The sequence below is a fragment of the Geotrypetes seraphini genome, chromosome 10 (assembly GCF_902459505.1).
Source record: "Geotrypetes seraphini chromosome 10, aGeoSer1.1, whole genome shotgun sequence".
NCBI lineage: Eukaryota > Metazoa > Chordata > Amphibia > Gymnophiona > Dermophiidae > Geotrypetes > Geotrypetes seraphini.
The window spans coordinates 103,983,628-103,998,696 of NC_047093.1; the positions used below are offsets into that span (position 1 = coordinate 103,983,628).

The 15,069-nt window shown below is 41.2% G+C and overlaps 1 protein-coding gene across 3 annotated transcripts in view; it reads left to right on the forward strand.

Moving 5' to 3' along the window:
• DPH7 (diphthamide biosynthesis 7) overlaps positions 1 to 15,069 on the forward strand; it is a 259,140-nt gene that overhangs the window by 113,680 nt on the left and 130,391 nt on the right. For all 3 annotated transcript variants that reach the window (XM_033960736.1, XM_033960738.1, XM_033960739.1), the window contains exon 5: positions 8,994 to 9,085. In XM_033960736.1, the coding sequence (XP_033816627.1) occupies positions 8,994 to 9,085 (92 nt within the window). The remainder of the gene's footprint in view (positions 1 to 8,993; positions 9,086 to 15,069) is intronic.

Below are 15,069 nucleotides of genomic sequence, written 5' to 3' on the forward strand. Positions count from 1 at the left end.
GGAAACAATGGATAAAAGCAGGTATACGAACTTTAAAAGATGTAATAGTAAATGGATCACTGCTTAGTTTTTCACAATTGCAACAAAAATTTGGATTAGATAAAACACAATATTTTAAATGGATGCAATTGAAGCAGGCCATTCAGGAAGGGTTCCCTGAATGGAAGAATCTTAACACTCAATATAGTTTACCAATATAGTTTTCAAGCGGATTTTCTAGGACACCAAGCCGCAAAATGGTATAAGAAAATAAACGAATTTTTAAACAAAAAAAAGAGATCAGGACTTAGGGATATTTGGAGTATTGAGATAGGACAGATAATTTCTCCATCTCAATGGCAAAAATTTTGGTCCTGGAGAATACATACTACAAGATCAGCATCTATGAGTCAAACATGGTTGTTTTTATTACATAGAGTTTTATGGACCCCTACGAGATTACAAAAATTAGATAGTAGTAGATCTAATAGATGCTGGCATTGTAAGATAGAAGTGGGGACATTAGACCATTTACTATTCTTTTGTCCCTGCATTAATTCCTTTTGGAAATTAATTTGGCCCCAAATTAATAATTTATTAGAAAATCATGTTGGACTATCATATGATACAATATTATTTGGAACAGCAATGAGAACACAAAGTCCGATTTCTGCTGATAATAATAAACTTTTATTAATTTTAACAGGGGTAGCCATACAGCAAATTACTCAGAATTGGAAGGATTACACTAAATTGAATTACACTTTTTGGTGGAATTCAATTTGTCATATATATAAAATGGAAAAAGTATTGGCATTACAACAAGGTTATATTAACAAATTTAATAAAATATGGAGACCATTGACAATTTATTCCACTGATCAGATATAATAACACATGTATAGAACATATAGAAGGGGTAGGGAGGGAAAACTATTGTAATATTAATATGATATAAATTCTGAAAAAGGGTTTATTTAATTCACATTGTAAGAAAATTTAATGATAATTTCAAGTGTTTTTTTGTATAATTGAATGTATTACATGTATTTCACTTGATGTAAGAATTTAAAAAAAAGAATAAAAAAAAAAAAAAAGAATAGGTTGCAAACATGCTGGATTGCGCCTGCTATTTCCTGACTTAGTTCCTTTAGAACCTTTGGGTGGATCCCGTCCGGGATAAACCTGTGAAAAAAATCACACTCCCAAAAAAACAAGACTTATTCAGGCTTATGCACCAGGGGAGAAAGGTGATAAAGGCACAATAAATACATACATACACTCCCTAAAAACCCACCCAATAAATAAGCAATGCGATAAAAAATATAAAGTGCAGAGTGGTAAATAGCAATGGAATAACGATTAGGTTAAAAGTGCAATGCTAGGTAGTAAACAAAATTCAATATAATGTAATGGTAAATGGTAAATGTGATTGCTCTCTAGCAATTCATAATAATCAAATTGAATTCAAATATGATAAAAATATACTATGAATATAAAGTGCAAATACTCGCTAACAATTCATGTAGTGCTAGAGGGGACTAACTTAATGTGGACCCACTAACCAACCGTAAGATAATAAATAAATAATTACATGAATAAACTCAGTCCTAGTACACAGGATGGGCCCAAAGCACTAACTACTGTCTAATACCAAGACAGAACTGGAAAAGCTTACTGTCCTCAAATGAGAGAGACTAAGCTCAGACATAGAACAAAAACTGACTCTGGTCAAATGAAAACGAGAAGCTGTCTCTGAGCAAATAAAAGTGAGGAGCTGACAGAGAACAAAAACTGACTGTGGTCAAATGAAAACGAGAAGCTGTCTCTGAGCAAATAAAAGTGAGGAGATGACAGAGAACAAAAACTGACTGTGGTCAAATGAAAATTTGAAGCTGACTCTGAGCAAATATAAGTGAGGAGCTGACTGTTTAAAAGAGAAAAATCTATACTGATATAGTAAAAAAACAAAAACCTTTTATGCATTGCATAATAGCTTACAGTACATCATGATACAATGTTTTAACAACAGGGAGTACAGTACTTGCTTCTTAATTGCAACAGAAAATAACCTATCAATAAAAACTTGTTTTCAAATCAAAACTATCCAATTGAACTATACTAAGTATATTGCCACAATGGTGTTTTAAATAGCAAGAAGTACTTGCTTCTAAACAGCAGAAAGTGCTTTTTTTTTAAACATGCTACTTGTGGTTTAAACTGTGCTTTTAGCACTGAGGGGATGGTCTATGGACAGTGAGTTGTGGCTGCAGCGTCTCTGGGCAGGTCTGTACATAGTTTTGTGACTGTTACAAACTGTTTTACAGTACATTGCATAGGCAGCAGAACACTTTTTTCCTTCCTTGGCACACCTCCTTTGTCCCAACATGCCCCTTTCCCTCACTCCTGCGACCCAATGTAACATAGTAATTTACATGATTTAAAAAATCCTTGCTCTGATGAATTCAGCTTTGCTTGTAGGCCAATGCCCTCTTCTTCACTTGGTTCAAGTTTGCACTTTCCAATTGGTTCAAGTTTGCACTTTCCAATGGCCTGCAACTTATTTTTGGTGATATCAGGATAGTGACTATTTCTCTCAAAGGTGACCATAAAGATTGTGTCATCTGTTAGCAGGAAGTTACTATTATGTGAATCAGAGTGATAAATCATTTAAAAGCTTTCATAAAGCTTTTATTGGCTTTTTAAAAAAAAAGATATACAAGCAATTTCCAAATATCATTACAATTAGAATATATGTACAATCAACATGATTATTTTGGAGGCAATATGGGTCAGTATTCAAAATCATTTATGCGGTTAGCTTAGAAATGGAGGGAGACGCCAGACAAAACACATTGGAGGGGTTGGGAATCTTATTTTGCTCAGTACAATAGGAAATACATTAAAATTTTTCCTTTTATATTGGTTACAGAGACTGATTTCTGTTATTATTTGTGATGGAGAAGAAAACGGGGGTTCAGAAACTTGTTGATTCAAACAGCGACCGCATTTCATATGCAGCAAATAAGGGCAAGAGTGAAGTATGGAACTTTTTTAAAGTGGTAATGGTTGATGCCAAAGGAAGTGCCTTTTGTAATTTGCTTGAGATGCAAGACAGTTCTCTCTTGGAGATCATGTGATGGAACCAGTGGCATATGGGCTCACAAGGACTAGTGTGCAAACCGGATGCCAGCAACAAAAATTACAGCATTACCAGGTTTTTCTCTCTCAAGTAATATCAATAAAATACCTGGTAACATAAAATCTAAGGTAGTTGATATTTTGGTCACTATGTGTGCAACAGAAGTCAGGCCTTTTTCTTTTGTTGAAAGGGAAGGACTTAGTAACTTTGTATCAAAGTTCATCTCCATAGGTACTAAATATGGTAATGTTGACCTAGACCAAGCCCTGCCCTGTGGGTCAACTCTCTCTCAACATCTTGATGGTGTTGTGGAGAAACAGAAGATCACACTCGTGGCCAAGTTAGACTCAGTGTCACAGTTTGGGGTGCCAACTGATCTCTGGACACACAAGCAAAGCAACCGCAGCTACATAACTGTGACTGTACAGTAACTGACAAACTGAATCATGTATCTTGGCTACTCGATTACTGGGTGAGCATCATACATCTGAAAATATAAAATGGACAGTAAAGTCAGTTCTGGATGAGTTTAGGGTGTATTGTCAAGACAATGTGTTCACCACAGACATAACATAACATTGTGCTTATTGACCACGTAACCAGAAGTTCAACGCGGTTTACAAAAAGTTATAAAAGTAAACATGTTACATGAAATAAGATGATTCATTAAACAGTCAAATATTTAGAAAAAAGATTGGCTCTCAATTGCTTTCTAAAATGGTCATAAGAATGGGTAGTAAGCAACAATATTCAGAATTCGTTGTCATGAAGAGCTGCCTGAGATGCCAAAGTATGATTTAGAAATTTCTTACTCCTGCAACCCTGGACAGATGGAAAATTAAACAAAGGATGAGTTCTTCTACTATGTCTGTATGAAGCTAAAGAAAATCTATTGACTAAACAGCCTTGTAACAGAAACACCTGAGGTAGCCAAACTTATTGACACCTCGAAAGAACTGGTGACATTGGCAAAACTAACAATCAGCTATTAACAATACTTAAGCAATGTGTATCAACTCGATGGAACAGTGTGCTGTTCACACTAAAATCAGTGTCATCAAATTTTGTAGATCTTCATGTACTGAGCACAGAGCTAAATTTTAATAGAAATGTTTTGTATCTGCTGGCTGATATTAATGAAGACTTGTTGGCTGATATCATTCAGGTTTTGGAACCTGTTGATGTGGCCACAAAATGCCTCTCAACTGACAAGAGCCCCTCATCGCATCTGGTATTATCTACAAAAATAAAGCTGCAAAAGTACTTCACTGCAAAGGCTTCTGACAGTTGCATCATCTTACAGCTGAAAACCCATCTGCTTAACATGCTGGGTAAATACTTCCCAGTTCATCAGTTACATTGTACTGCTGCTTTGCTGGATCCATGGTTTAAATGCAATTTTGGAGCATTAACACCAACAGAATATGCACAGGCATTGTTCAGCTTGAAAGAGATGGTAGATAGGCTGCCAACAGCAGACACTCAAGACGACTCATCTGTCTTGCAGCAGCATCCCAATAAGAAAATAAAACTAGATGAAAGTTTCTTGGAAGACCTATATTCTTCAACTTCTTCAAATATGTCTGAGGTATGTATATACAGTGGTACCTTGGTTTACGAGCATAATTCGTTCCAGAAGCATGCTCGTAAACCAAAATACTCGTTTATCAAAGCAAAGTTCCCCATAAGATATAACGGAGACTTGGACAATTCGTTGCTACTGCTACCAGTGACCGACATAAACGTAACAGAACTGGGGCTCTGGGGCTCTTTCCACAGCCGAACTAACCTCACTGGGGCCTTGCAGCTTTAACTTCTTTTTCGTTCGTTTTGTGCTGTGGGTGCCTACCTTCATGCCGGCTTTGGCAGGAGCTCCCTCATACTCTCTGTCACACACTGATAGGCAGTGGCTGAGCTGACGCAGCCACAAGCACCTACCAGGATAAACTTCAGTTTCCGGTCTAGTCTCCGCGTTTGCCTCTCCCCATCAGCTGTACCTCTCGGATTTCCGTCGGCCCTTCAACACCGCCCCGCCTTTCTTGTTTTTCAAGTTCTCCGCTCGCTTGCCTTCAGCCGATGAACGATTACTGCCTGCAAGGCCGCAAAAGGACAGCCGGGTACATTGCGCAAGATAGAGAGGGCCGGTCGTGCGCAGGCGCGCTTACATCTATTTCCCTCCCTCGCGCACCTATGACATTAGAGTACATGGAGACATTTGATCTACGGGAAATGTAGTGTTAATTCCCTCACCGACATTGTCTATGGATTCTAGCTAAAACTACAAAACCAGAATGCTGCGGGCAGCGGTTCCCACATGCCCCCCGAGGCCAACCCCGAAGCCCTCCCTCTGACATTGCAACGCCAGAGGGAGTATCACCGGGCCAGCCGCAGGAGGCATGTAGGAGCTGCCGCCCGCGGCCCCGAGCGAACACCACAACAAGGAGGAGGGAGCCGGCAAGAAGGCAATCATCCAGGGATGGCAGAGGAAACAAACGCATTGCCCTCGAGTGGGCCACACGGGGCAGCAGGTTGGACACCCTTACTTTGGGACACGCTCGTATAGCAAGTCAAGCTCGATTTATGAGTCGCAGATTTTACAAATGTTTTGCTCGTCTTGCAAAACACTTGTAAACCGAGGTTTGACTGTATTTTCTTTAAATAGTTCAATATTTTATCTTATGACAATATTACCTGCTAGATACACCTTCTAAACTATGTAATCTCCTTTTCTAAGGTGGATGCATACTTGACTTCTACTGATGAAATCACACATGATATCTTGTGTTATTGGAAGTCCAAGTCTACAAAGTGGAGAAAACTTTCTGAAGTTACCAGACAAGTCCTTGGAGTGCCTGCTGCCAGCACATGATCTGAGCAGTGTTTTTCATCGGCTGGGCATGTTCTTGAGGATAGACGATCACAGCTTGGACCACATATTGTTGATGGACTTCTGTTCCTGCATGGACTTAAGAAATAATTATCCCTGACTGGCTATTGTCCTCTTTCTTGGTGTCAGCCACATTGCTTAAGTGTTAATAGCCTTTTTTAATAAAGATATACAAGCAATTCCCAAATATCATTACAATTAGAATATATGTACAATCAACATGATTATTTTTGAGGCAATGTGGGTCAATATTCAAAATCATTTAAAGTTTAAACTTACTGCACATTTTTCTTATGCAACCATTGTCCTTAAATGTGCCTTTCCGTGATGTATGCATCTCTTATTTCTATTCACTGTTGTTCGTTTACATTGTGTTTTATTGTTGGTTTAAATAAACTAAGACTTTTAAAAAAATCAAAACTTTCTGAAGTAATTGCTGCTTTTTATGGGGACAGGTACCTTTTATGGGGGGATGGGTGGGGACGGAGGGAAGTCCTCGCAGGGACGGAGAGGAGTCCTTGCGGGGACAGGCAGGGATGGAGGCGATTCTGGTGGGGACGGAGGCAATTCCAGCGGGGACAGGTGGGATTTCTGTCCCCATGCAACTCTCTAGAGTGAACACCATGGTGAGATCAAAAGAGAGGTCTGAGGTCTTCAGAAAGAAGATTGTAGCAGCTTATAAGTGTGGTAATGGATTTAAAAAGATCTAAAAATAATTTGACATTAGCCATTACATAGACCAGAAATAGTGTAGAAGTGGAGGACTTTCCAAACATCTGCCAACATGCCCAGATCTGGCCGTCCAAGCAAGTTGACCCCCAGAGCAGACCGCAAAATGCTAAAAGAAGTCTCCAAAAACCCTAAAATGTCATCACGGGACCTATAGAAGACTCTTGCTACTGTTGATGTGAAAGTGCATGCCTTTACAATCAGGAAGAGATTGCACAAATTTAACTTGCATGGGAGGTGTGCAAGGAGGAAACCTTTGCTCTCTAAGAGAAACATGAAGACCAGACTGAAGTTTGCCAGAGACTTTGCCAGGACTTCTGGAATAGTGCTCTATGGACAGATGAGTCTAAAATTGAATTATTTGGACACCAGAAAAGAAGACATGTTTGGTGTACACCAAATACAACATTCCAGGAAAAGAACCTCATACCAACTGTAAAGCATGGAGGTGGAAGTGTCATGGTTTGGGGATGCTTTGCTGCAGCAGAACCTGGCCAGCTCACTATCATGAATTCTACCGTGTATCAGAGGGTGCTTGAGGAACATGTGAGACCATCTATAAGAAAATTAAAGCTGAAGCGGAACTAGACCCTGCAACATCAACATCTTTTGACAGTTCCTTCTTTAAAAATTATAAATACACGGTGAAATTTAATCTTTTCCGTCACAGCACCTCAAACCTGGAATTTACTTCCAATCAATATTCGTGAAGAATTAGATTTGGTTAGATTTAAAAGTAAGCTCAAATGTTTTCTTTTTAAAGATGTATTTGACAGCTGAGATAACCAGAACGTACGACCCGACCAAAGTTTTTTATAGATCTCATATGTGCTACTTTCGCCTCCCTTTGTTTTTCCTTTCCTAATGTTGTTTACCATAAATGTTTTCTTTAACCTTCTCAAAATTTTATTTCTTTCCCTTCTCCTTTCCCTTTGTATCCCATGTTTGTCTTAAGTGTTTTGTTTTGTTTATTAATTAAATTGTCAGTCTCCCCCTATTAACTTATGTTTATTATTATACTATGTACATCGCTTAGAATGTTGAATAAGCGATTAATCAAATATTGAATAAACTTGGAAACTTGGAACATGACAATGACCCAAGACATACCAGTAAATCCACCAAGGACTGGCTGAAAACTAAGAAATTGAGAGTCCTGGAGTGGCCGAGTCAAAACCCTGATCTTAATCCCATTGAGATGCTGTGGGGTGATTTGAAGCGGGCTGTACATGCAAAAAACCCATCAAACATCTCACGACTGAAAGGATTCTGCACTGAGGAGTGGGTCATACTTTCCTCAGACCGATGTCAGAGGCTGGTAGATGGCTACAAGAAGCGTCTCACTGCAGTTATTTCAGCCAAAGGGGATAACACTAGCTATTAGTGTGTAGGGTGTCCTAATTTATTCCTCGGAATGCACATTTTTGTGGATATCTTTTGTTTCATGAGTAAATCAAGGAAAATTTTTGTTTACCTGCAATTACATCACTTTTTTTTCCAGAGATAAATAAAAAAAAGATTTGACATTGATATGTGAACATTTCTTAAGAGCTGAATATTTTATGGAGTGTCCTAAGTTTTTCACATGGCTGTAAATAGTTATTTTTATCAGTGGGCTTTCTAAAAACTGAGGTGACAAATCTATATCAATGTTCTTTTAGGCTTCCGCAGCAGGCGTCATAATTGTAGCAGGTTTCTGGGTCTCGCCGCATCTGTGTAGAAAGAACTGCCGTTTCAGCTATCCAAGAAGGAAATTTCAATGCTCTCATATTGCATTTTAAATTTGAGATTTTGGTCTCTAGAGTTCAACCAATCATAAAAACAATGCAACCTAACTACATTGGCCCTCCAAAGTACAAAAACATTGTCTATATATCTCCTATATAGACAAATTTCGCTTTGAAATGGATGATTTTTTAAGTGTATATTTTCAAAGTGCACAACATATAAATTGGGCACATCTGGAGCCATAGTGGTACCAATGAGTGCCCATAATTTGTTGATAGAGCTTCCTTTGAAAACAGAAATAATTCTGAGTGAGGGCAATAGTAGCCAATGTCAAAATGAAATAATCTGGTGTGTGTAGACGTGTAGTTCTTTTTTGTAAAGTGTGTTCAATAACAGAAAGTGCTTTTACTTAGGGAATATTTGTTTACATTGGTTATATTTACTTTTTTTCTGTTAGCGACAGGAAGCACGGTATTTTTGGTTCCAGAAGTGATGGCTCTCCTGATGCATTATTTTTATTTCCCGCAGATGTTGTGCAGGTTGGAGCCAATCTGCTCAGTTGATCTGGGCTCTGAATGTCTTGCTTTGTCTTTGGACTGGTCCACAGGATTAGAAAAAAGGTAAGAAGGGTTAGTTCTCTCTTATCAGATTTTACAAAGATGAAGGTAGTGACATAGGCCTAGATTCACTAACAATAGCGACTCAATCGCTGTTGGCCGATTCTCTGGCCAATTTTCCAACAGCGATTGATTCACTATTAAGTTTGCATGCAAATGATTTGCACGGAGGTGCAAATCATTTGCATGCAAACTTCCCGACTCATTCGCTCAGTGAGCGATTTGAGTCGGGGTAGAGCCCTGACAGGAGTGACAGGAGAAGCTGTCACTGCTGTCAGGTCTCCCTTCCTCCCACCACCGCTTTAAAAAAATGGCAGGAGGGATGCCAACTCCCTCCTGCCATCGGCGCTCCTTCCTCCCACCTCCCCACCCCAAAACAAAGGTTAGGAGGGATGCCCACTCCCTCCTGCCATTGGCATCCCCCATGGAACCCCCCAACTTAGATATGGTAGGGATGTCAACTCCCTCCTGCCACCAGATGCCCCGTCTGACTGGTGCCACCATCAAACTAATGGTAGGAGGGATGCCAACTCCCTCCTGCCGTTGGAACCCCTCCCCCCCCCCCAAACCGACCTGGTCCACCCCCCGGTACCTGTAAGTTGGGAGCAGGAGGGGTGCTAAGTCCCTCCTGCTCCAGGCCTCCTCTGATGGCGAATGCAGGTCTTAGGCCCCATCCCAGTGAATCATGTGATGCATGGGGAAGGGGCCTAAGGCCCTGATTGGCTTAGCACCTCAGCAGTTGGGTTTTAGGATAGTAAAACCTGATTCAAAATAGTCAAGCAATTGTTAGTGAATCAATTGCTTTGCTATTTTGGCATGAGGTTTTACTAATTTGCATGGATGGATCGAATCAGAGAGGAGATTGATCGGGCAGCAGTTTAATGAATTGGGTCGGGATTAGGGAACGATCGCAAAACCTGTAAAACTGGTTTTGCGATCATCGGTACAGGATCGGAAGGTTTAGTGAATCTAGCTCATAGTATGAGACTTTATGTAGAAAAGGAACTTCATAATCTTTCTCTACATCAGGTGTGGGCAATGTGCCAAAACACTATAATGCTGCCCAACTTGCTAGTGCTGATTACGTAGCTGCGAAAATGCAGGAGAAATAAACCACTCAATATTCATAGTGATTTAAATAGCTTGAAGAGGCTCCTGACCATTTAAATCACTTGTCAGTGGCTAATCATAAATATTCAGTAGCACTTAAATAATTAGTGTTGCTGAATATTTGTGGTTAATGCTTGAGCTGAAACTGGCTAATTACAGGGGCAGAGTTGGCACAAATAATTATTTATTTATTTCAAAAAGTTCTAGACCAGTGTTTTTCAACCTTTTTACATCTATGGACCAGCAGAAATAAAAGAATTATTCTGTGGACCGGCATTGGTCTGTGGACCGGCGGTTGAAGAACACTGGGCTAAGTCGTGGGCCAGACCCTGCCCATCTCTACCCAGTCTCCACCCCAGACCCCATCCCCATAATAGTACTAATTGTAACACTATTTTTTCCATTCATTTTTCACAGATACACAATATAATCTTATTAACATCACATAATGGTTAACCACAAAATTAAACTACACAAAGCACACTGACATCAGATGTAAATTCTCAAAATTGACATAATTCAATCACTAAATTCAAAAATAAAATCATTCCCCCCTACCTTTGTTGTCTCCCTCCCTCCATGCTATACCTTACCTTTTGGCCTGCTCCCACCTGGCCATTTTATGGCACCCCCGGTATTATCTTAAGGCCAGCTCCCTCTTCCTCACTGATGCAGTGTACAAAGCTGCGGGCAGCGGCTCCTTGCACATCCCATGCCTCATCTGGAAGCCTTCCCTCTGATGTTGCAATGTCAGAGAGAAGGCTTCCGGTTCAGGCGCAGGACGTGCATAGGAGCCACTGCCCATGGCTTTGTGCATTGAATCAGTGAGGAAGAGGGAACTGGCTTGAAGATAACGCCGCATCGATCGCACCGTAGACCGGCGGTTGAAGAACACTGTTTTAGGCCTGATGCACGTGCTGGCCCTGTGGACTGGCAGGAAATTTCTGTGGACCGGCATCAGTCCACGGACCGGTGGTTGAAGAACACTGTTCTAGACCACCTATTCCTAAGCGGTTTATGGTAAAACATTCACAATAGTTCAAGATAGCATTCATGAACAACACTCATTTACAGTATAATCACATACTAACATAAGAATAGCCTTACTGGGTCAGACCAATGGTCCATCAAGCCCAGTAGCCCGTTCTCACGGTGGCCAATCCAGGTCACTAGTACCTGGCCAAAACCCAAGGTATAGCAATATTCCATGCTACCAACTATGGACTTTTCCTCCAGGAACTTGTCCAAACCTTTCTTAAAACCAGCTACGCTACCGTTCTTACCACATCCCCCTTAAAGTTGCCTGAAGAGGAAATTATAAGTTGTCAATCTTCACTAAATTATATCATGATGATCATAGTTCAGGATACCTTAACTAGCTCTACAACAAAAATTTAGAAAAAGGCTTCAACATATAGTTCGGTCTTTAACATTTTCCTGAATTTTAGCCGGTCAGAACAGGTCCTCAGGATGCCAGGGAGATAATTTCACAGTGGTTAAGGGCTGTATATTGGCCCTCAGTACTGCTTTTATGTTATCTTATGCCCTTAAGGGCTGAATATTGCTCTTAACTATATAAGTTTAGCAGCCAACCTGCAAATGGATATTCATTTCTTGTGCCCAGGCATGACCCACCATTGAATATCCTGGAATACAGCTAGCAGTGGACATAAAAATGCTTACTATTGCCAGCTGCATATTGGCTGGAAAGATCCTTAGCTCTACTGCTACCCTGATGACATCAGCAAAAATTTGTCTACTTATGTTGAGCTTGGGTGTCTTTGGTAGAGCTAAGCTTCATTTCTCTTGCGTTTTGATATCAAAGCTCAGAACTGTGACCCCAAACCATTTGAGACTGTACAGTTAGACCTAGACTTCTGGAACATTTCACCATTGGTAACCTGGACTTTAAGACTGTTATTGCCAAGTATTTGTTAACAGATGGAAACCCCCCCAATGTAAACAGATTCCATAGGTATCATGTACTTTAACTGCTATGCAAATATGATTGGGCACCAAGCCATTGTAACATTAACGGTTGTTGGTTGCAGTCAATAATGCACTTGTCATATCTTAGACTAGTTAAAAAAAAATCTATCTGTGTTTCTAGCTGTCCCCCCTTGAAGAGAGGGCAGGACTATGGACAAGTTTGGCCGTCACTTGTATCAAAATTCCCTTATGGCAACCAGGGTTTTGAATTACAACTTTGTCTTTACTTCCTATCTCAAGCAACTGGTCAACAGCTTGCCTGATTTTAGCAAATATATTCCACAACATCGTCTTCCAGAGTTTCAACAGCTGACTCACACTCTGGCTCAATTACACATGCATCTTCTTCAATCCTCGGATGATGCATTTGAACTTTCCTCGCGGGTCACTGCTTTCTCGGTGGCTATGCGTCACCTTGCCTGGCTTCGTACTGTAGACATGGACCTAAATCTTCAAGATCTTCTGGCTAATATTCCTTGTCAGGGCAATGAGCTCTTTGATGACTATTGAGGCAGCTACCAAACACTTGTCTGAACATGAGAAATTGTTTACTTCCATCATCAGACCAAAGCCTAAGACTTCCACTGCTAAGACTTCCAGACCTCTTCCATCCTACCAGAGGCATTTTCCTCAGCGGGTAGCTCCTTATTCAAGAGTGCCCACTAAGAAACAACAGCAGCAACAGCAGCAAAGACAACAAAAATCTCAGCCTTCTGCTGCATCCAAGCCTTCTCAGTCTTTTTGACCACCTTACACAGAGCATAACCTCAATCGTTCTGCCTCTGTCCTTTCCTTTACCCATTGGAGGTTGTCTCCATCATTTTTACCAATGATGGGAGCTCTGTGTCCTCTCAATCATCAGGGAAGGATATTCTCTTCATTTCACCCAGATTCCTTCAGATCTACCTCCAAGAGAGTATCCTTCAAATCCATCGCAGACTGTCGCCCTCTCAGTACCGGGTCCTGGGTCGGATACCGGGCAGCGCACAAAACACTGACGCTGGCGTGCCTTCAAAGGTGGAAAGTCCTGCTGGGATAATAATATTCTGCGAATTAAATGGTCAGAATGGCAACAGTTCTCACACAATAAGGCTACCGTTCAGCCACAGTTCAAATAATGAAGGTTTTATTCAGCAATGTAGCCAATGTTCAAAATATATGCAAAATAAGGAAAAAACAACTCAAACAGTTCACTTGCTCTGGCAATTAGCCCTGCAGTCCTTCTGACTGCCAGGTCAGCACTAGAGGTCTGCACGGGAACAGGGATCGTGGAAATCCCATGGGTCCTGCAGGATCCCGCGGGAATCCCCCCCTAACCCACGGGACTCCCACGGGAACCCCTCTCTGGCCCACAGGACTCCCACCGGGACTCCGCTCTAGCCAACGGGACTCCCACGGGGATGGAAGGCTTTGGAAGCAGGGTTCATCCATATAATATAATGGACACGTCAGCCTTAGTAAAAGAGGGGGGTTTATAAGTTAATTACCTGAACAGAAAACAAAAAAAAGTGCTCCACCAAAGAGATTCCACAAGGAAAACAGCAGCGCAAACACAAAAGAAACTGTGGAATTGATGACCTTGTCAGAAGTAATTGCTGCTTTTTATGGGGACGGGCGGGGATGGAGGTAATTCCTTGTGGGGATGGGTGGGGACGGAGAGGATCCTGACGGGGACGGGTGGAACGAAGAGGATCCTGGCGGGGACGGGTGGGGACGGAGAGGATCCTGGTGGGAATGGGTGTGATTTCTGTCCCCGCGCAACTCTCTAGTCAGCACAAGGCTGGCCACACCCTTGCCTCAGGGTAAGTCCTGGAGTTTCTCACCAGCTTCTTTCAAGCGAAAAGAAAAATAACCATTGGTGAGTATTGCACAGTCCTGCAAAAATTAACTGGTCTTGGTAAAGCACACTGTGCCTGCCTAAGTTTAATCAGGCTTTCCCCTACCAACCCTAGTAAGTTGGTGGGGGTAGGGAATTGTCGAATCCACTCTCAAAACCGCCAAATTGGCGCCCGCAATCCCAACCTTGTGGATCTTGTGTGGATTCGGCCCCACAATTCCCACTGTGTTAATCAGTGGCTTTAACTTTCAAAACAGGAAAAAAAAACAAAACCCCAGTCAAAAGTCCTTTTCAGGCAGGGCAGCTTTTCCCTGCAACGTGCCTTTAAATTCTCCCACAGCCAGCAAACATACAGTTCCTTTTCTCATAACACAGTGCAGTAGAAAGCAACAAAAAGGAAAAACTTAGCTTTCATCCATTCTGTCCTCAACAGGCCTCAGGCAGTCTGGCTGGTTTACCAGTAAGGATTCCTCTGAATCCTGCATCTCCACTTCATTTCCCTGCCTAGCCTCTGGAGCACCTAGCCATGCATCTGCTTCCTCTGGTGGCTCAGCACTGACTCTCCCTGGCTTGCACTGCTCCACCTGTCTTGCTCTGTGAGAGCCACGCCCCAGCCTGTGTGGGGGAAGGGCAAGTTTCAGCTATCCCGGAGCTTTCTCCTGCTCTTCAATTAACCTCTTTATAATGTCACTGGGGTACTAATAGTTAAATATTAGTGGAAGTCAGAAAAATATTAGAGTTCAAATAAAAGAACTGTCTTCTCATTCAAATTGGTAACCAAACTTCAGGATTGCAACCGTCACGTTTGAAAGTCACTCAGAGGTATAGAGTTCTTCAAGAAGAGAGTTGCGCCCTCTAGTGATGAACCAAAGTATATTTTTCTGTCGTTGCAACTTTATTAGTTCTGGTTACGCTCCAAGTTTGATTACAAAAGTAAATAAATAAATAAATAAATGTCTTTACAGTCTTTCAAACACTTGTATGAAAATACTTTGTTTTTTCTTATCTTTACAAATCTTTTCAAATGAACATCGCTCTGTGAGAAAATTGA